The 20,739-nt window shown below is 41.2% G+C and overlaps 1 protein-coding gene across 1 annotated transcript in view; it reads left to right on the plus strand.

Annotated features, from left to right (window-relative positions):
- The first annotated feature begins 1,691 nt into the window (after window positions 1–1,691).
- Window positions 1,692–20,739, plus strand: part of SYNE2 (spectrin repeat containing nuclear envelope protein 2) — a 158,916-nt gene continuing 139,868 nt past the window's right edge. The window contains exons 1-11 of the mRNA XM_053980791.1: window positions 1,692–1,770; window positions 11,680–11,741; window positions 12,665–12,760; window positions 13,041–13,118; window positions 13,211–13,303; window positions 14,487–14,668; window positions 16,247–16,443; window positions 16,895–16,995; window positions 17,717–17,818; window positions 18,546–18,683; window positions 19,748–19,912. Coding sequence (XP_053836766.1) covers window positions 1,692–1,770; window positions 11,680–11,741; window positions 12,665–12,760; window positions 13,041–13,118; window positions 13,211–13,303; window positions 14,487–14,668; window positions 16,247–16,443; window positions 16,895–16,995; window positions 17,717–17,818; window positions 18,546–18,683; window positions 19,748–19,912 — 1,293 coding nt within the window. The remainder of the gene's footprint in view (window positions 1,771–11,679; window positions 11,742–12,664; window positions 12,761–13,040; window positions 13,119–13,210; window positions 13,304–14,486; window positions 14,669–16,246; window positions 16,444–16,894; window positions 16,996–17,716; window positions 17,819–18,545; window positions 18,684–19,747; window positions 19,913–20,739) is intronic.

Here is a 20,739-nt window from a genome sequence, read left to right on the forward strand (position 1 = left end):
GATCAAATCAGTCCTTTTCCTCCTATTTTTGCTTGCTAGGCAAGCCAAACTCTTGTAGAATATGGGTTTTTTGATTATCCAGAGAGGTCTGACCTTTACCTGCCCCAGCTGGACTCCCCTTGCTCACATCTGGTGCCTTGAGTTGCAGTTGTATGCTGTTGGTGACTTGCAGAAGTGCTGCCTGGTCACTGCAGCAACTGGAATCAGTGCTTCAGCCATATCAGCTAATACCTATTTCTCTGGAAATCCAGAGACTTTTTTTGTTGCCTTTTTTTTCTCTCTGTCTGGCCTTTGCTTGTCATCAGTAAAGTGATGTCCCATGGCAGGGGGGTTGGACGGATGGTCCCTTCCAGCCCAGAGTGTGCTGTGATTCTGAATGTGGGCAATAACCCCTGGTCTCACGTAGGTGCTGTAAATGTGAATTGATTGATGTTTGTGAAATGTTCAGGTGCTGGGGTGGTGAGTACCATAGAAAATCTTGGGAGGGACTCAATAATCCTGTCAGCTCTTGGATAAAGCACAGGGACACACATTGTTCAGAGTGAGGAAAGTAAAATATTGAAGAGCTCCTTGTGAAATGCGTGTTCTCCTTTCTGCTCAGTGAAGGAGACAGAGTGAGGAAAAATAGTATAGAGTGGAGTAAACAAAGGCTGCCCCATGATTCATGTGCACAAGGGAATGGATGTAAGAATTTCTCTGGCATTCCTTAATGTTGTATTTCCTGACTCATCTATTCACGCCCTTTATTTTGACATATACTTGGTGGATGAGTTATTAATATATGGTGTGGAAATTCTAGTGCTTCTGGTGAAAAGGTTACAGTTGTGTAGGTAACAAAGCTTGTTTAAGAGTGAGCCCTTAATTTAATTTCAGCTTAATTACTTTTTGAATATGTTTAACTTCTGAGTTCTTGGTAAAAATAAGTCTCTATCTTAAGCATTGAGTTCTTCCTACAGTGGGGCAAGTTGAACAATACTGCAGAACAAGGATCACTTGTAGTTTTTTAAGGAAGATAGAGCATATTGTTTTCTAAAGTTGCATTAGGGATAGGGGAGGTATCCAGGGAGAGGAAAATGGAAGAGTTGGAAGAAGAAACTCCTTCATGGGGTCTGAAGAGTGAAAAAGGTACCAGACAGAGACAGCAGTTGTGTTGATTCTCATATGGTAACTGCTGCTTTTTCATTTCATCTTAATCTTTGCAGATTCTGCCTGAATTGTTTCCATTCTGTTACAATTATCCAGGCAGGAAGGGAGAACTGAAAGGTACAAAGGATTAAAAAAACAAGGTTTGGTAGCTACCAGTCTGCAGAAGGCAATGTGAGCTTTTGTCACCTTGGCTTTCTCAAAGAAAGTAATGGTGTTTGAATTTTCCTAATCCTGGTGCTTTTGTTTTCATGGCAAGACCCACTGGGATCCTGGTTTGTATTGTGGAGTGTTGCTGGCCACTGCTAGAAATGAGTCAAAGGACCAAAGCTTGTGTTCCTGCACTGGGAACTGTCACTTTATTCTGTATTACTGAGGGAACAGCTGACCAAGGGAGGAAAACCCAAAACAAAATGTGTATGTTGGTGCCACATCATCATTGAGCATCATCAATTTTGATGTAAAACTGTACTGATTTTCTTCCTTTTTTTTTTTTTAAATATAATTTCAGTTTGGAAATTGATTGAAGAATCACCATAGAATTCAATATGGCATCAGAGCAGTCATCTGCATCAACAGAGGAGCAGGCTTCCTCTGAAATAGATGATCTGCATCTAACGCTGCAAGGTAAGTCACTGAAGTTCTCTGTGCCTTTTTAATTTAGATTTTTGTCAAAAATCTGTGGCTGTGTGTACAAGTTGAAGGGAATTTTGAGAAACCTGTTTAAACTGGGGTAATGGTGAGTGTAGTTAGCTCATATCTGTGCTTCTTTGCAGATGTTTCTGTGTTTCAGGAGAGAGGCTTCAGCAGGGAAATGACAGATAAGCTCTTACAGTACTTTCTCGTGATATTTTCAGATCAGTTGCCTTTTTTGGTACTGATGTGCTCACTGGTTCTTATGCTTTGTTACTCAGAATACATGTTGCTGTAAACTCTTTGGAAAGGAACCACCAGCATGAAAACAAGCCAGTTCATTAGTTTCCTTGTTTTCAGCTTGCTGACACTTAGGTGGTTGCATTGAGCTGTCTTAATGAAGCTATTTTCTACACTACTATTTTATTTTTTTGTTTTTCTGTTTTTAACTACTATATCCCAGTGGGGATAAGTGGGGATAATTTTTGTGGCTTCTAAACAAATTTCTTATGGGTCAAGTCTATAACGCTTGTCATGTCTTATAACTTGTTAAGGAAGCACTCAATGCTGATTTTTAATTATTTCAGTTTAATGTCATCTACCTGGACAGTTAAATGATGATGAGTGCATCTGACCTGGCCTCTCAGAACTTACATGCTGAATTTTCTTCTATAAGAATTTTCTGTGAAGGTTGGCTTTGCTGTGAACATATTCATGGAGGCTATCAAGGGGGCAAGTCCAGGCAGCAGGACTAGCCCTGCTGAAAAACTTGGTTTTGATGTGTTTAGAGCCTGGTCCATCCTAGAACGGATGGACTAACTCCCGTTTCCACAGAGCTGTTTCCTTTTAACTCCCTTGCAATGAAATTTCCATGGTGCTTCGTGGAGAGCAAATATGTTGAAAACAGATGGTGCAAAAGAATATTCTGCCAAGTCACTTGTGTGATCCATATTTGCACTAATGCTGTCGTTGAAGCCATGTGTTTTGATGAGTGAGTGTTAATAGCAGTCCAAAGCCAAGTGTCTCTAATGGTGAATTTTCTTCCGTTTTGCTTCGTTATTGCATTTTCAGGAGAACAAGCAAAAACTTGTAGCAGACAGGAGCTAGTCTGACTTTTGCACCAAGCACAGCTTGTCAGACACACATTTGTTGTGCCAGTCAAACTCAGCCTTGGGTAGAAAGGCTGAGATTGCTGTTGTTGTGAAACAGATTTGGAAAACACTCTTCAGCTTGAAGGCAGATTTGAAGTTACATGCCATTTTTAGGGCAGGGATTTACTTTCAAATTTTTTTTTTTTTTTCTGAAAAGCCAGGTTGGTGTTTGTGTTGAAAAACAATTGAGTTTTTTGGTCAGTATCTCATTGAAGGAGCCCTGCTTAGTAAAACTGAAATGACTGTATTATTATTACTTTGCTGTAATAAATGGAGCTCTTAGATTGTGCTGAAATAAATGCACTGCAAATCTTGTGCCCAAGCTCTCTGTGCCTGGCTGTTGTAAAACATCCAGAGATATCCCTTAGAAGTGACAGGAGCAATTTTTTGTAATGATGGAAGACACAACAAATGGTACTGACACATTTTGTGTATGGAGCTGTGGCGCTGCAGCGTCTGCTCAGGGTCAGACGAGCAAATGGCAATACAGCTGTGAGGAAGCACCAAAGACACGCTCCCTGACATGACATATAGGGACCATTAGCAGCTCTGCTCACAGATCTGCGGTAGCAAAGGTCAAATAAGAAGAATAGGGTCACTCAAGGAAACAGGTTTTTCCATTAATAGGAATCTTGAGATGAGATTTGCGAAGCAGCTGGCGATATTGACTGCTTTAAATCAGTGAGAGAAATTTCAGATTCAAGGAATAGTTGCTTATAACTATCAGAAAAGCAGCTTACATTTTGTGTGACTGCAGGTGGATGCAAAACTTGCTATGATTTCCTTTTTCAAATTGCTGGGATATAGCTTCAAAGGATATGTCCAGCATTATAATACAGAGCCTAACAGGAGACGTGCATAAAGGAAAAAGCAGGAGTGAGATCTAGTCTGGATGTAGGCTAGATATATTTTAATCTACTTTTTAATTCTTTGTGATCCAGTCTTCCATTATTCCTGAAAGGCATCCCATGGGGATAGAGCACTTGTCTAGTTTGGTTAATTAGGGCAAGATCAACTTAATGTGTCAGTTGGTTTGGTCATATAACACTGTGAAGTTTATCCCTAAAAAATGTAACAAAATCATTAGCTTTATTTTTCTTTCCTTTCCTACCATGTGTAGGTATGTTATTTTAGGTATGTTTGACTGTTATTTAAGTTAGTCTTCTGTGAGGACAGCACTTTTGGGAAGAAAAAGAAGGAAAAGAGAGGGAAAGAACAAGCTCCTTTAAGTAATTAGTGGAGAGTTTACTACTTATGAGTCCTAATTATTATAGAATCCCTAATAATTTATGGCTAGTTGGTTAATAGTGTAAAAGCTTGTTAGTGGGTTTTTAGGTAGAAGAGTGTTCAAGGGTGAGCATTCACTTTCCTTAATAGTGTTTGGCCTAGAAGATGCCATGAAGAAATTCACTGGAAAATAGGTAATTATGTAACTTAGTTCTCAGTGCATCTTTCTTGTCAGTTAATTACTTTAAGGAGACTTAATGAAGCTTGAAAAGCATGAAGAAAATAAGTGAAGAAATGAAAGCAGAATGTTTTCTAATGCCCCCATCTCCAGACAGTAAAGATAGTCACAAAATCGTGAGGCTGAAGTAAAAAGCTGCAAGAATATAAACCCTTATATATGGATCTTTTCAGATTTATGTATTGCTCTTTAACCTTTACCAGTTTTCAAACTGATATCCAGATGAGAGTAATACTTACCCCTTCCCTCCCTGCCAAGAAAATGGAAATTGCTATGAAAATGCATGATGTCATGAACTGGCAGGCTTCTTTTATTTTCTTTTTTTTTCCCTTCCCTCTGTCCCAGATGTTATAATAAAACTTAATCAGATTAAGGTCAGCATTATCTGGGCTCTTTCCTTCAGCAACTCTCTGCTTCTTTGCAGTTTTTTGATGCAGCACAACTTAGAGCAGCTGCAGAATTGCTTTGTTGTAATCCTTGCACAGCCATGTAAAAGTGCAGGTGCAAAGCCTGGAGCTGGACCTATTATGGCTATGTCCAGTGGGGGAATACTTAAGGGAAGGGTTTCTCCTGCCAGGCAGTCTGCGAACATTTTGGTGAACAGAGGATGCTCGACAGGGAGATGCTTTGCTGCACCATGGGCCATGTTTGAAACCTGAAGTCGCTTTTGGTGTAGGATGGAGCAGGCAGGAGCTCAGGGCTTGGCTGGCAATGAGCATGGGAGGAATGAAGCAGGATCCCTGTCCTGTGTCTCCTCCTCCTGTGTTTCCCTCCCATCACTGCATCACAGGCTGCCCCAGAGAGGGGTCAGCCTGCTGCTCATCCTTCTGGGAGTTGAGGAGGGCACAGTCAACATCCAAAATTGCCTTTGGCTACTTGAGATGATGTCAGCTGCTCGGTAAGAGAAGGGTTTCCTGGCAGAGCTTTGGGAGCTGCTGGAGATGGAGCTCTACGGGATTGCAGCGAGGGGAACGCGTGGCTGCTCGCGGATGGGTGGCTGCAGCAGGAGCTCTGCAGGGTTTGTGCACCTTGAAGCCAGATTATTTCTTGCTTCTGGAATGTAAATCTCTACCTGTGGGAGGATTCAGCCTTGATTTTTTTGTCCCATGCACAAATCCTTCCCTGTCTTCCCTGGGATAGTAAACAGACCCCTGTGTGTGGCACTTCCCACCAAGCCTGTACAGAACTCTGTTTTCTCTTTTCATGCTTGCTGAGCTAATTCAAACACAAGAGTGTGTTTTAGCTCTTGGAGTTTGGGACATGTACTTACTCTTTCACTGTTTAATTTACTGCAGGGGTCCTAATTTTTGGCTGTGCTTATTAATCTGTGTGTGTGTTACTGTTTATTACTGTAACCCAAAGCATGATAATATAGGAATGTGGTTGCTACAGCTGAAGAGAGCTTTTGAAGAGAGCTGTTTTTGAAGAGAGTTTAGTGCTAAAACATGAATTATATTATTTTCATGCAGTTATGTCTAATCCTTCATGAATGATTTCTGTTCAAGTGTAATTGAAACTATGGAGATGTGTACGGATAGGTTTTGTTGTGTGGCTTGTAGAAGATTGTACTCATCTCTGAGTAAAGGGGTATTTCTTTTTGAGACCCTCTTAATTCATCCAGAGGTAAGGTGAATGAATAGTTCTTACTCAGCTTTTTTTTTTTTGTTTTAACTCTGTATCTCCTCTCATGGGGCCACTTGCTTACTGCAGCTACACTTTTTTTTCTTTACCAGAACGATTTAAGAAAGTCCATTAAATAATTATTACAGTTTTACAAGAGTGACTTTTACAAAAAGCTCCCATAGGAGCTGCACAGAAATTTATTCCCAGTTTATGCTGCCTGGGTGAGGAGCTGCTTCTCAGTTCCTGTAACTGCACAGCTTCGTGGCATGTGACAGGGCTGATGGCACTGGAGAGGCAACTGACACATGACACTGCCTTGAAAAAATTCAGTCATGGGTATTTTTGTCTGCTTCACACGCCTAACATAAAAAATAGATTGTATAGTTGCATAAAAGTGTTCCCTGCTAGGTAAACTGCAATTTGTTAAATGCATTATCTGGTGCACAACTGGTTAAAAACTGGAATTAAAGTGCCGAAGGAGTGGATGGCTCCTGAGGCACCTGTGAGGTCACTACAGTCAGATCCCTGTTTCACTGTTCACTTTCTTGAAAATGTTAGAAAAGCCACTTGAAGGTTTATCTTCAAAAGTATGTTGATATGTAGATGATGTGACTTGGTGCTGTTTAAGAATTTAATCTCCACCTGCCTATGCCCCTGAATGCTAAACATCACTTTGTGGTGGCAGGGAAGACGGTGGTGATTGAGACCAGGGCTGCTCCAGCATCCTGATGATGAGAACAGCAAAAAGGTTTAAGACAGCCAGGAGGGCAAAGCTTGGTGTGAAGACACTTGTGGTGTAGCAGCACTTGTGGTAAACTCAACAACTGGTTTTCAAAAGGAAAAGGAGGTTATAATGAGTAGTGCAGAAAGTTTCCACTTGCTTCACTGATGTGGTAGTAGTGATTTAGTTAATATTTATGTATATTTGGATTTGAAAAGACCCATTCCTCCTGTAGAGGTATCTTCCTCATCTTCATTGGGTTTTGGGTAAACTTCTCAATCTTGACAAAGAATTCTGTGTTTGTTTTTAATTGCTTAACACCATGTTGCTGAACATAAATGCTGGAAATAAGTCTTTTTCCTGCTTTCCTGTCTGCAGAACATGAAACTGTTGCTGGGTGGAAGGGAAGGAACTTTACAAAGGGCTTGGGGGTTAATTGCTCACTCTCTCCTTGGATTTGCAAGTACTTAATTGTTCTTCTGATGGTTCCAGTCATTTAAAAAATGTACTTGCTTGGTGTATTAGTTCATACCAGCAATGCTGTCTTGAAGGAGCTCTCCTGATTATCCCTGCTGCCCATCCTTTGGCTGATTCTGCTGTGCTGTCAGGGAGTGTGGAAATTGTTATTTTGAATGAAACTGAAATAAGGAAGGTGCTGTGGCTGTCTGTGGGCATTGGGGCTGGAGTTAGCCCAACACCACCTTTGTCCCTGCATACATGGTTGTGAACACGCTGTGTTGTGAACAGCAGCTCTCTTCATCTGTTGCTGATGAGCTCCCTGCACACTGCTGCAGACCTCAGTGGTGAAAGGAAGATACAAAAATATCATACACAAGAGATAATTCCTCCTGGTGAAACAGAGATGAGAAGATGACAGACAGGCTTGTGCTCATTAAAGTAATTGCTTACATTTATTTTTTTTTTTTAAAAGAGTCCATACAGTTGTAAATTGTCCACTGGCAGTGATACACAAGTTGTTGTGATAGAAGAAATCCTCTTTGCTGTTTGATGTCTGTGGATGGACAGGCTGCATCTGTTCTGCCGTGATTTGCTTCCCCCAGCTCCCTGCTGAAGGAGGAGATGATGCTTTCCTTGCAGATGCCATTCCCCCACCTCAGGCATGAAAGGCAGAAGGGGAGAGTAGACTAATTTTAAGTCTTGTTTTTTCTGCATCCCAGTGTAAGGAAGGCTGAGAGTAAAGCAGTGGCTGGCAGTGCTGCTGCTCTCCTTTCCCTCCTGGGAGAGTTCAGCACTCACATGGTCCCTGCCGTGTCCCTGTACTCCTAATGATCAGCCTGATTTGTAGCACTTGTTGGTAGCTCATTACTGAATAAAACAGTCATTGTCCAGCAGAGTGCATTGATTTTTGGCTATCCTACGTGACACATTGCTTGTATGTGTTATTCCTCCCTAAAGAGTTGTTAACACAGGGTGAAATGTGATAGATTTTGGGTATTTTCAGATTACCAGGTTCTTATTCTCTCAGATGCACTTTTTAGCTTAGTGAGTTTTGACCCAAAGTAAAGAGGGTGATCAGGGTTTGGGGGGTTTTGTAGCTTTTTTATTCTAGGTCAGTGACATTTTGAAAACTAGGGCAAGAGAAAACCAAGGTCAGTTAGAGTCCTACAAAAAGGCCTAACAAAGAATCCATTCACCCTCATAAAAATAAAAATCTGTATTAATTAACCACGTGGTGGAGATAAGAATTGGAGAGCCTGATTAAATCATTAGCACCTCTGAGCAGCAGCATTGGAGGGGGAGCTGGGAGGGAAAATACATTCAGCTTGAAAATTGCAATACAACTGCCTGCCACGGTGCCAGGAGCACATCTGTACTGAGTGTGTGTGGCACAGAAACCCTGACTGCTGCACTACAAGCTGGGGGAATACTGGCAAGCATGGAGTTCTGCTATTAATTCGGGAAGAGATTCCATTATTATTATTATTTGTTTTGGTAGGAAAAAAGAGGCACATTGCAGCAGAGGCAGCAGCTGCTTGGAGGACAGCCCAGTGGGTTGTGTTAGGTAGCTTGTGAAGGGTTTAAGGTGCTGTTACATGTGGAATAACCACCTTGTACTTTCACCAGGTGAGACATTTGCCTGAGAGCTGCCCACGTGAACCAACACTTGCAGTATCTGGCCCCTATTGCATAATGAAGCGTTTTAATATGCATGTCAACCAAAACAAGGCCAAGTGGCTCATCCTAACCATCTGTAACTGACCTCAAATGCAAGTTCTTCAAATCAGCAGCAGCAGTGTGTGTTTGGCAAGAGCTGCAGCTGCAGGAGTCACTGGCGTCAGGCAGAGCAGTCAATATTTGCTCTCTGTCCCTTTTCAGTGCTAGCAATGCCAGCCTTGCCTGCCTGATAAAATTGAGCGCAGCGACTCAATAATTGCTGGTTGGGTAATTGGACTGGCTCCCACGTGGTGTTCAGCTGAAGGGTGGGGTTGGCTCCTGTGCTAACATGAAGCCAGTATCTCCATGCTATTTTTGTCCTCCCTGTGAGCATTTAGTGTTGTTTGGTCTGTGTGCCTTGTGCACACTGAATTTTCTGTTTTCCGAAAAAAACCAATTTTGTCGTGTCGTTTTTGTCCATTAAGGTTGCCCTCATCTTACTGTTTGAGGGCAATCTTGTGATGCTTAGAAAGAATCCTAAAACAACCCAGCCAGCAGGGGAAACTGTCTGCTTCATGCTCTGACAGGAGGGTGGTGTTGCAGATTAGCGGAGGGCTGTTGAAAGATGTCTTCACTACAGGATGCAAAGCAGTGCTCCACACAGGTAATGTGAATGTTTTTCTTGCTGCTCACCCGCCCAGCGAGGCAGAAGGCAGCCTGTGGGGTGAGGAGCAGGAGCCTGGGTTATCCTTGAGTGAATTTCTGTGTTTCATGAGCTGATGAAGCGGCCCAGAAACTCCTTTGGTCTGTCTTGGATCATGAAAAGACCCCACGGCTGGGGTTTGTGGTTGCTAATTTCTAGAGTGTAGTAAAGCGTGGGGTATTTTCCTGTGAGTGGCATTTTCACTTTCATGGGCAGAACAGTCAACTTTTTTTTTTTTTTCCCCCAAGGGCATGGTATTTTTGGTATCCTTCATCCTGCCCAGCCTACCAAAACATACATATTTATTGCTGAGAAGTCTTGCACATTCCTTACAATGTCAAGCTTGCCCTCTCTCAATCTTTTGCGCAAGAGCACGCTTTCAGAGGCAGAAGAGATGGTCTGTTCCCACCCTGTCTCCCAAATTTATTTCTCCATGCAAGCCTTTTCTGGGAAGCCAGCGCCAATGCTTGCAGTCAAGGCTGCAGTGGAAAAGGAGTTAAAAGGGAGTTTGTGTTAGGCTGGCTCTCATGAGCCTTTGGGATGGCTGATGGTGGCAAATGTGAGTCCATCATCTCAGGGGCCAGCACCTCTGTTTGTCACCTGAGACCTGTGTTCAGACTTCCAGCCCCTAGGGATGTGTGGGTTTTGTGGTGTGTCTTGGAAATTGAGTGATATTTTGGGAGGGAGCATGGGCTGCCAAGTCAGGTAATACACTGCCCCTGACGGGGCTGGGGAGCTGCTCTGCTCCAACTCTGCTGCTCACCCTCTGCTTCACCTTCTGGGGGAACTGGACTTTCCTCCATCTCTGCTGCCCACAGGCAAGTGTGAGAAGCTGTTCAAATACTCTGGTTTTTGAAACATGGGCTTAACCAGCTCCCTGTCTCCCTGCAGAGCTCTGGTTGGTGGCTGCTCACTGTGTGGCACCACGAGGGCCCTGGGTGCAGAGCTGCTCCTCTGTGTCACTGGGTCATGCTTTGAGTCCATTTCACTGTTTTCTGCTGCAGCACAAGTTCAAGCACTTTCTTCTTCCTCTTGCCTGTATTAACACCCTGTGTGCTCCTTTTTGGCTGTGATGCCTTATCAAGGCTGACCTACAGCAGAGGCTAGACAGAGCTAAAGAATAAAGTAGGTGTTTATTAGGAGGCCTCAATGGATCCACCTTGGGCAGCACAAGAGCCCAGCCAGGGCTACACTCCAGGTGAACCCAAAATGGTCACAAAATGGACAACCAGTCACAGGTTCTCTCACTTTTATAAGTTTTGGTCCACTTGCATAATATTGGGGTTAATTGTCCGATTACAGCTCCAGCCCATGAAGTCCCATCCTTCTTGTTTTTCTCTCTTCAGCCCATGTTGTTTATGCTCTTGGGCCTGAAATTTGGATCACTTATCCTTGGTCCCCAGCTAGAGAAGGAATTGTTTTGTCTCCCTACTCTGTGAAGAGAGCTTACCATCCCTTAATATGAAGCTCAGAACTACACACTAAAGCAGCACAGAATCTGAAAAATACAAAAGCTAAAACCTGAGGCATCAGCTGGATTAATAATTTGTACACCTCAGAGAGGGCCCAGCAGTGGAAAGGATGCAGGTAGAGGCTGTCTTTCCCCATGACAGCCTCCTAACTCTCTCCAGCCCTTCAGTCAGCAAAGATTTCTCATGGTGTAGCTTCACCTACAGATGAGCATTTATCACCTAACTCCAGCCTGCATCCAGCTTAATGCGTGGCTTTTCCCAACTTCCAGGATGTATCTTGTACTGATGGTGGCCCTGAGTCCTTGAAGGAACGTTTAGGACTGGACAGAGCAATTGCAGACATACTTCTCTGTAGAATTATGCTTTCACACTGCTCTTTGTATTTGCTGAGCTTCTGAGAAAACCTTCATTAGTTATTCTCTGCATCCTGTAGGTTATGCTTGATGGTTGTAGAGGTCTTTGCAACTCAGCAAGCAAGAAAATATCAGCTATAAAACAAGAGTTGAGAAAAATTGATATTAAGTAGTAACTTTATATCTCGAAGAACAGACCTTGGGTTTGAAGTGGATACCATGTGGCTTTTTGGGAAAGAAGAATAAAACCTGATCATTTTTTCCATTAACTCTGGTTTCTTTCTTGATTTTATTTTCCAGTCCAGCGAGAGTTTACACAGAAGAAAACCTTCACTAGTTGGATAAATTCAATATTGGCAAAGGTAAACGGGGGTTCTTTAGCAAAGACATGCCTTTTGCATTCAGATATGCTGGTTAGAGATTAAATTTTTTAGGAACAAACAAAATTAGTACAAGTTTTTTTAGGCACTGAATGGGAAAAGTAGCCTTGAGAAGCATTTGTTTAGTAAGTGCAACAGCACCGTATTGGGACATGTCCAATGACATTTGTATGAGGTGGTTTTTGTGTAGATGTCACTCTCCTTACTCATGTGGTAAAACTTGTGGTGGATTGAGGCACGTCTCAGGGTTTTACGAGTTTCTGAGTTTACAGTTGGTTTTAATGGGATTAGGTAAGTGTTATTCTATTATGCAATCCAAGAACATGAGTTTAATGAGATGACCTGAGTGTCTGGTAAGTATTAAGACAAACCACACAGTAGTGGAAGTGCTCTTTAAGCTCTCAGAAACAGCTCCTGCAGCATGTGCTGGGGCTCTGACTTGCTCAGGTGAAAACAAAATAATTTGGTTTTGGTCCCTCCTTGAGCAGAAGCTGCTGAGCTCATGATAAGTTTATGTTGTGTGGGTGAAAAGAGGTTTAATTATGCAGCTCTATACTCAAATTTGTACTTAAGATCTCAAAATATGAATTAACTGCCTAGTTTAGCTTTTCCTTTCTCAATTTTTTTTTCTTTTGCCCCAGACCTCCTTGAAAAATGTGAGTGCTTGAAAGTGAGGCCTAAAATTATCTTTATAAAACACAGAGGCAGGACAAGGGAGAGGGAATAAGACACAAACATAGTAATGGGTTAGAAGAAGCAGGATGTGGCTGTTTAGATGCAGGATTTTTATTGCAGCTTAATGAAAAAAATAAAGGATGCTAAACATTATTTAACAGCAGAGTAATCTGTGATGTTTTTTAGTGTGTTGAATTCAAAATGACAAAAGATTGAAATTTATCTTGCAGCATACCCCTCCTTACGTTGTCTCAGACCTGTACACAGACATACAGCAAGGACATTTGCTTCTGGATCTGTTGGAAGTGCTTTCAGGTCAACATCTGGTAAGAAAGAGTAATAAAAATATTACCTCAATCCTTTGTCAACTCCAGCAAAGATTTCTGGATATGCCTAAGTGCAACCATATGAATCATCCCTCTGGAGTCATAGAGGTAGTTCCAACTAACTTATTTTTATGCCATTGACTCTGAAACATGCTGAAGTAAGTTGATCCAAAGTAATTTATGAATTTTTGCCGGACTTCCCTTTTCAAAATATAGAATAAAATTAATTTTTGCAGTTGAAGATATAACTTTTTTTTTTTTTTTTTTTTTTGCTTTGCAGCCACGGGAAAAAGGATTTAATACCTTCCAGTGTAGAAGTAATATAGAAAATGCTTTGACATTTTTAAAGAGCAGATCAGTGAGTATTAACTTCAAAATTCACAACTAAAGCCAGTTTAGCTGGTGGAACATTTTCTTTGTTAACAATGATCCCTTTTTTCCCCTCCTTAGCTGAAGCTCATAAATATTCATGTAGCTGACATTATTGAAGGAAAACCTTCCATTGTGCTTGGCCTAATCTGGACCATTATATTTCATTTTCATGTAAGTATTTCAATGATATAAGAGAGTTTTAGTAGAGGGGAAAATCACAAAAATGTGTTGACTTACATGATTGCTAAATAAGATAAATTCGTACAGAACAAAAGATTATTTTCTGACATGTGGAAGTGACATCTCAAGGAGGAGATGCACCAGTGCAGGGCTGGCAGTGATGAACAGTATCCAGCTGCAAATGGTAGGAGCAAAAGATACTGAGGTTTTTTTTTTTTTTTTTGAGTAACCAGTTAAAAAATGGGCTAAATTTTGTTTATCTAAGGTCTGTATTGATTGAACTCCAAAAACAGCAGATAGTGGCAGATAGTGAAGTGGCACATCCATCTCTCAGAGGCAGCCCCGCTCCTCTGTGCTGACTTTGCTTACAATGTACAATTCTTGGTTTGTTTGTTTGTTTCAGTACTGGCACCTGAAATAACACAAAGGCTGTCAAAGTCATGTTTCTTATACAATTACAGTGTGCACCTTGCATGGCATGAGGTTATGGGGAGGTGTGAAAGCACAGGGCCTTGATTTAATCATTGTGTAGGGCTGCAAGGGTGCTGGAGCCAAGCTGGCTTCTAGGGAGAACCCAGCAGTGAAATAATGTAGATGCACTGACTGGTGACTGGGGCTCAGGAGAGCGCTAAGAAACAAAGTTTTCTATTATTTAGAAAATATTTAGCCCGTATTTTTTGTGGTAGAGGTACTTTGATGCCAAAGAGTCTTGTGCTGCTTATGGCCTGTGCAATTACCTTTTTACCTAAACCAGGCTTCTCTGGATCTCTGAGGTCTATCAGGTAGGTTTTCCTGCACTCTGAATGAGCAGGCAAACTCTGACTATGCCTAGAACATGTCACTCCTGACAGCAGAAAACACAATGCCATGGGCTGCTGTCACTGGTTAGAGTGGAAATTGAGTGAGAAGGTCCCTTGATGTCATTGCTGGTACCCACAGCATAACACAGAAGTCTTTGGGTGAATATATTCTGCCAAAAATTGCCTAAAGATGGGAATTCAGCATGAAATGGTTCAGGTTGTGCAGATTAAAGAGCCTGGTTTGAGTTTGGGGGCCAGGGAAGCTACTGTTACACATGTGGCTGAGTCCTGTCTGGTTCTCTGTGCTGTTCTGCCATTGGTGCCTTGGGAGTCTCTCACTGAAGCCTCATTTAGTCTCCCATCTTCTCTGACAGATTGAAGAACTGGCCAGGACACTTGCCTGTACCTACAATCAGCCTTCACCTGATTGTCCAAGTGCCGTTGACTCCTCTCCAAAGGCAAACAGATCAGCTAAAAAAAGTGCTAAAATTAAGGAGAGGTGGAAGATGTCTGCTACAAAGGCTCTTTTGTTGTGGGCAAAAGAACAATGTTCTCTGTAAGTTCCATCCAAGACTTACAATTATCATGTTACACTTTGTATCACTGCTTTCCTCTAAATGTGGTGACATTTACTCCTGTTTTTTAAGACTTAGTGACAGCTTAGCAGAAAATTCTTTAACTTTCACTTGTGGTTACCAGTACTTTCAGCATCAGTCAGGGCCTAAATGTTTTGACATGAGCCCTTTAAATATAATAAAGTGAAGCTCATCTTACTAATTAAACACAACAGTGTAATCTGAGTTGTTTGGCTTTCCTTTTTTAGGGGCTCCTGTGTGATAAGTCTAGTGGAATGTTTACATGCTTTACTTCTTTTAATCCTCATGGTTGGCACTGATTCACAAAGTCTCAAGGATTTTTTAATATTTTTTTAATGGAAAATGTAGGATTTCTGTGATCCCACAGCTCATGCTTTTCTGTCAAAACACTGCATGATCCCAAAGAAGGATGCTAATCCTGATGGTCCCAGTCCTTAATTCTAACAGGATGTTTCCCTATGCTTGATGTACAGATAGCACTGCTGCTTTCAGGGGGGTTGCTCACAGCACACAGTCCAGAGCAGATAGAGATATTTACATTTTCTTCACGGGCTGCTGCTTCACTCCAGGATCTTCCAAATATGCTTTACAGTAATGTCAACTCTTTCTCCTCAGCTTTTTGGCTTGTTTTATTTTCTAATAAAATCCTACCAATATTCCATGTTATTAGTGGGAGATGAAGGCCTTCATCAGCACATCAGACACTTTCTGCCAGTAGAATGGCACTGAGGTTTGCCTTCTAGCTGTGTTTTATCAGAAGATTAATTGGCACATCAAAAACAGCTCTTTATCCACATAATCTTCCTCTTTCTTTTGCCTGTTTTTCAGCAACATTGCTGTCTGATTTGGAGTCTCATTTCTGAACTGCCATTATGTTGAAATATTTTGTTGCCAGTGAATCCTGTAGTTTTTGGTAAACAAACAAATCTTGTAAGACTTGGCCCATTGTTTTATGACTGAATTTGATTGCCTGAAACCCCACATCTTTTCCATGCTGTAACATACTCATAACATACAGGCTGGTTTTGGAAAGTTGTCCCAGAATTCACTGTGGCCTGCATGGCTGGGCACCTCACAGCACTATTCAGGCTGTGAACATTAATAAACGATGATTTAAGGACACAAAGATAATTAAGAGAAAAAAAAAAATACTTCTTCCTGCACTAATACATCACTTTTAAGATTTGGATTTTCTAAAATGCCAGTTCTTGGTGTCCTTACAGACAAATACATATTCTGCAGTGCTTTACTTGTTGCTTTTCCACCCCATAGAATGCATAGATGTTGAGCACAAAAGTGATATTTAGAGAGAATTTGGATGAGCAAGGCTTTATCTTCAGAATGCAGTAGAAGACAAAAAGAAATACTCATCTTGTAAAAATAAGTAATCGTGATTGGTAGTACTGCGTTGTTGTCTGACTTGTGCAGAAGTTCAGTGGCAGGGTGCTGTTGGATTTGGTTCATACTCCATTTTACTGAATTTATACTCTATTTCTAAATTTGTCCTAACATTTGGTTTCCACTCATTTCTGGGATAGGCATGGCTCTGTCAGTGTCACTGATTTCAAGTCCAGCTGGCGAAGTGGACTGGCTTTTTTAGCCATCATCCAAACTTTGAGGCCAGGTCTGGTTGATTTGGAGAAGGCAAAAGCCAGAAGCAATAAAGAAAACCTGAAAGAGGCTTTCAGAATTGCAGAACTGGAGCTGAATATCCCACGGCTTCTGGAGCCTGAAGGTAAATGATCAGCTTTTTAAAAATCTTTGTTATTAGGAGTGAGATTAATGTGATCTATAAGACTGTGCTTAAGTTTGAAATGGAACATTGATGTTGGCTGTAATGCTCAAACCTGAGGTTCCTTATTTTATAACAAACATCAGCTGTACTTAGGGATTATAGGATTTTTGAATTGGCAAGAATTGCAGGAGCAATATGCAGAAGAAAGGATATGAAACTTTCCTGTTCATGGGAGAAACTTTTTCATTACTTAATCATGTTCATTTAAATATTCCCAAGGAAAAAATAATGTTCATGACATATTAATTTCCGTCAGTGGCACGTTAAGTGAGCTGTTGCAAAATAAACATGTTTATGGTAATGTGTTTTAATAACTGCAGCATAGTGTGTAATTATGTGATCAGGCCTCGAAGGCTGCATAATTATGTAAATGCTGTATTGGCTCTTGTAGATGTTGACACTGTGAATCCGGATGAAAAATCAATCATGACTTATGTGGCTCAGTTTTTGCAATACTCCAAGAATTTGCCTGAGTCTGAAGAAGACATGCAGGTATGTTGTGTGGGTTATCACTGAGGCATTTTCAAATGAGTGTGTTCTTTGCCCAGTTTATATCTGAGTCAGTAGCACATAGCAGATCCTTGGATTCTGCTACTGACAGGACTGAATTGGTTGGAACCTTCTGATGCTCCTGTGTGGTATAAAAAAACTCCATGTTACAGGTTTTTGGTTGGTCGTACAGGTGGAATTGCTATGCAGGTTGTTTCATTTTCATTTAACTATTGCAGAGGACATTTTCAAGCTTGGTTGTCTCCATGTGTGCTCTGAAGTCTGTGTAAACTTTGGAGGAGAGGCAGACAGATGTGCAGATGCAGAGAACAACCAGCTTTAAATTTGGTAGCTGACATGTAAAGTGGACAGAAGTTGCCTCTGACAGATAACACTGACCAGAAACCCACATTTTCTATTCTCTATATTCTCTTATGAGAGTTTAATTGGTTAATCACATACTGATAATCTCCTTTCAGTACAACTGCAGTCAGGTCTTTCTTTGATGTCTTCATATATCCAGGTGCCAGGTTTAAAACTTTGTCCATGCAATGTAATAGTGCCTGACTCAAAACTCATCAGGGTCCCCAGGAATTATTATTTGTTTTCAATAGCTTTGAATGGACTTTATCATATGCTCAATGAGTATTGTTTTATGGCACAATGTAAATTAAAAACAATGCTTGCAAAATGGAAAAATGAAATTTTCTGCTCTAATTACCAGGAGAAAGTAAGAGAGGCTGTGGGCTGGTTGGCTGAACAGGAGAAGAAGTTAGCAAAGCTGCTGGTGGAAACAGAGAATGAAACATACTGCCAGAAGTACAAAGTAAGTTGCATTTCATGTTCTATAGAAAGATTCTGTTTCTGTGAATGTTTTTAATATTTTTCATCTTCATTGCCTAAACTGAAGTGTTAAACAAGCTTTTAAAAAAAACTTGGGAATCTGACGATGAAATTGTTAAATCCCTCATATGATTGAAGGATAGGTAGGCTAAAATTCTCTCTGTTATGAAAAAGATATTCATTTTTGAGCAAAGGTTTTGTATAGAGTAAAGTAGTGCCTTAATTAATTGATGTAGTTGAAGACTTGGACAAGATTCAAGCACGTAGGCCCTTCACAGAGTTACTGTTGCAATTTCTGTGCTAATTGCAGTAGGTTTTACCCAGCTAATATTATAGAGGAGTAGTTGAATTGCTGGCTCCAGGTTGTGCTGAAGCAAAATTTCCTTTGGCTTATACTGTAGCCAGAGTTTGTAATAAAGTGGCCCATGGGGAGCTGTGAGAGGAGGAATTTTCCCTTTCTCTTGCTGGGAGGGGAGAACTGTGTTCTCACTGCACTGACATTATGTTAAATACAGACTTAGGGAATGGCACCTATAATTTCAGACCCAAATATTGCCTGGAGACAGGAATGCCTCTTGCTGTCTTGCCTTTGCATGCATCACACCCTTTGAAGTTAATGGAGCTCATACCAATGTGCTCAAAGGCAGGACTTGGCTCCGTGAGCTTCCATCTGATGTTTTCTGTGAATTACTCTTTTATTTTATCTCTAGGAAATGATGTCATTTATGGAAACATTTAACCAAGAGAAGATCCCCTTTCTGCCTGTGTTGTCATCAAAAAGGGGTGAAGCTGAGCTGAGTGAAGGCCAGCAGCAGATGAGGGAAGAGTGGGATAAAGTGATCTCTCAGGTCAGAGGCTTTTCTCTTTCACTCACCCCATTACCAGCATGAGCATGTGGAATGGGTGAAGAAGCCTAAGTCTGCCCCAGGAACTCACACTGGGAAAGGTGGGGGGATGGTGCTTTATTTGGGATGATAAAAGAGGTTTAACCCTGAACCTGAAGTCCAGACAGTCTGAGTGGCATGCAGTGCCCAAGAGGAGGCAGAAGGTGACTTTTTGTGTGTTACCCTTCTGCCTCCTGAGCCTCAAGAGTGAAACATCCCTGGAAAATGCATCTGGTTATCTTGGAGCACTCTTCTGATCAAAGTTTTTGGTCTATTTATGCTTAAAAGGTTATTTTGGGACACAATTGTTGCTCAGAGCACAGATACTGATCTAGTGGGGCCTGGTTGGTCCGTGCTTTGCAGTGAGGTTGGCTGTGTTGGCTCAAACTGGGATGTGTAGGGCCATGCTGGGAATTGCTGTTTTTGGAGGAGATGTTCCCCTGTCAGCCCCATGACAGACAGAAAGCTGTTTATCTCTATTTCCCCCCCTGTTTGCAACTAGTTCACTATAAATTTTCCAATTGCTGGGCCTTGGGATGGTCACCAGCAAAGGATAGGAATGCCTAATTCTCTGTGGTGTTGCAGAGGTTACAGGCTGGGAGCAAACCTGGGTTTGAGGTAAACATAGAACAAATGCAGGGAAAATCTTTCTGGCTGGTTACCAAAACTGTGGAAACAGTAGCAACAAATTGCTCTTGATACTAAACAATCCACTTCCCCTACAAACTATTTCAAAATTCTCAGGCTGCTATAGTTTTCTGCCTGGAATTAAGTTTTCTTATTTTTCCTTGGAATTAATTGTAAATTAAATGCAAAGTAGAGAATATTTTCAAAGAAAATATTTTTTATGCTTCTCTGTGCCATAAAAGGGCTGATTTCAGCTGACTTCACTTAGAGCTCTTTTTTTTGAACAGTGACAGGCATGAGGGAGTGGGTTCCTTGGATGTCTTGAGCACCAGCTTATGCATCTTGGACATGGGGAAGAAAATAATAGTGAGGGATTTAATCCACTTGTTTTCCTTTCAAAGATGAATGAGTGGAAAGCGAAGCTGGACCAGATGTTGCCCTCCCCTCTGGATAGCATTGAGGCTTGGCTCCAGGAGGTGGAACGTCTGCAGGCAGAAGATTTGCCTGATTTGCAGGACCCATTCAAAGCAATGTCTGTCTTCAGAGAAATAATTGTAATATTTAAGGTATGCTGATCACAAAGGAAATTCTGCTTCAGTTTGACCCGGCAAAGCACTTGTTATGGAATTGCTGTTTGACATTTTGGGAAGTGGTGTGCATATGTTTGTCTTCTGAAGATGAAAAGCTCTTCTGAACATACCTTTGAAGAATTATGAGTTTAATTAAATAACTGCATGGGTCTATAAGGCAGGTTTCACATTTCACTGGGGTGAGATTAAATTTGAGTACTCCATGAATGAGTAAATTATGCTATTCTTTTTTATGTGGTTCCTGCAACCTGTTTGTTTGTTAAGTAATAACACAGGGTAATTGCATCTTTATCTTTAAATCTATGCTTAATGCATACCTATTCAGAAAAGCACTTGAGCTTAAGGTTACATTCCAGGGAGTTCAAGAAGTTTGTGTGTTTAAAGTTAAGTAGTTCAAGAAGGTTGTGTGTTTAAAGTTAAATATTTTCTGAATCACTCTGTAGTTCCATTCAAGGCAAGGATATTTTGATACCTTTGTACCATGCAAGTTATTTATTCTGATCTTCAAATATTTGCACAGATAATAGTTTAAACATCCTTTTGAGTTTGAAAGTTCTGAAAGAGTATATGTGTTGATGCCTGGCTGGTGATCATAATGCCATACTTGGGTTTTTTATAAACAAGTTGGCTGATTTTGTGACATTGTCCTTAAAGAGAATTTGAGGGAATGGGCAGTGGAGGTTCTTGCAAGTGGCTTAATAATACCACTCTTTTGTACTGTTTCTAGTCAGATCCTGATATGAGAGATGGCTTTGCCAGTCTTTAGCCATTTGACCTAAGATTTTTGTTGTGCAACCTAAGTA

This window comes from Vidua macroura, chromosome 6, assembly GCF_024509145.1.
Source record: "Vidua macroura isolate BioBank_ID:100142 chromosome 6, ASM2450914v1, whole genome shotgun sequence".
In the NCBI taxonomy this organism is placed as follows: domain Eukaryota; kingdom Metazoa; phylum Chordata; class Aves; order Passeriformes; family Viduidae; genus Vidua; species Vidua macroura.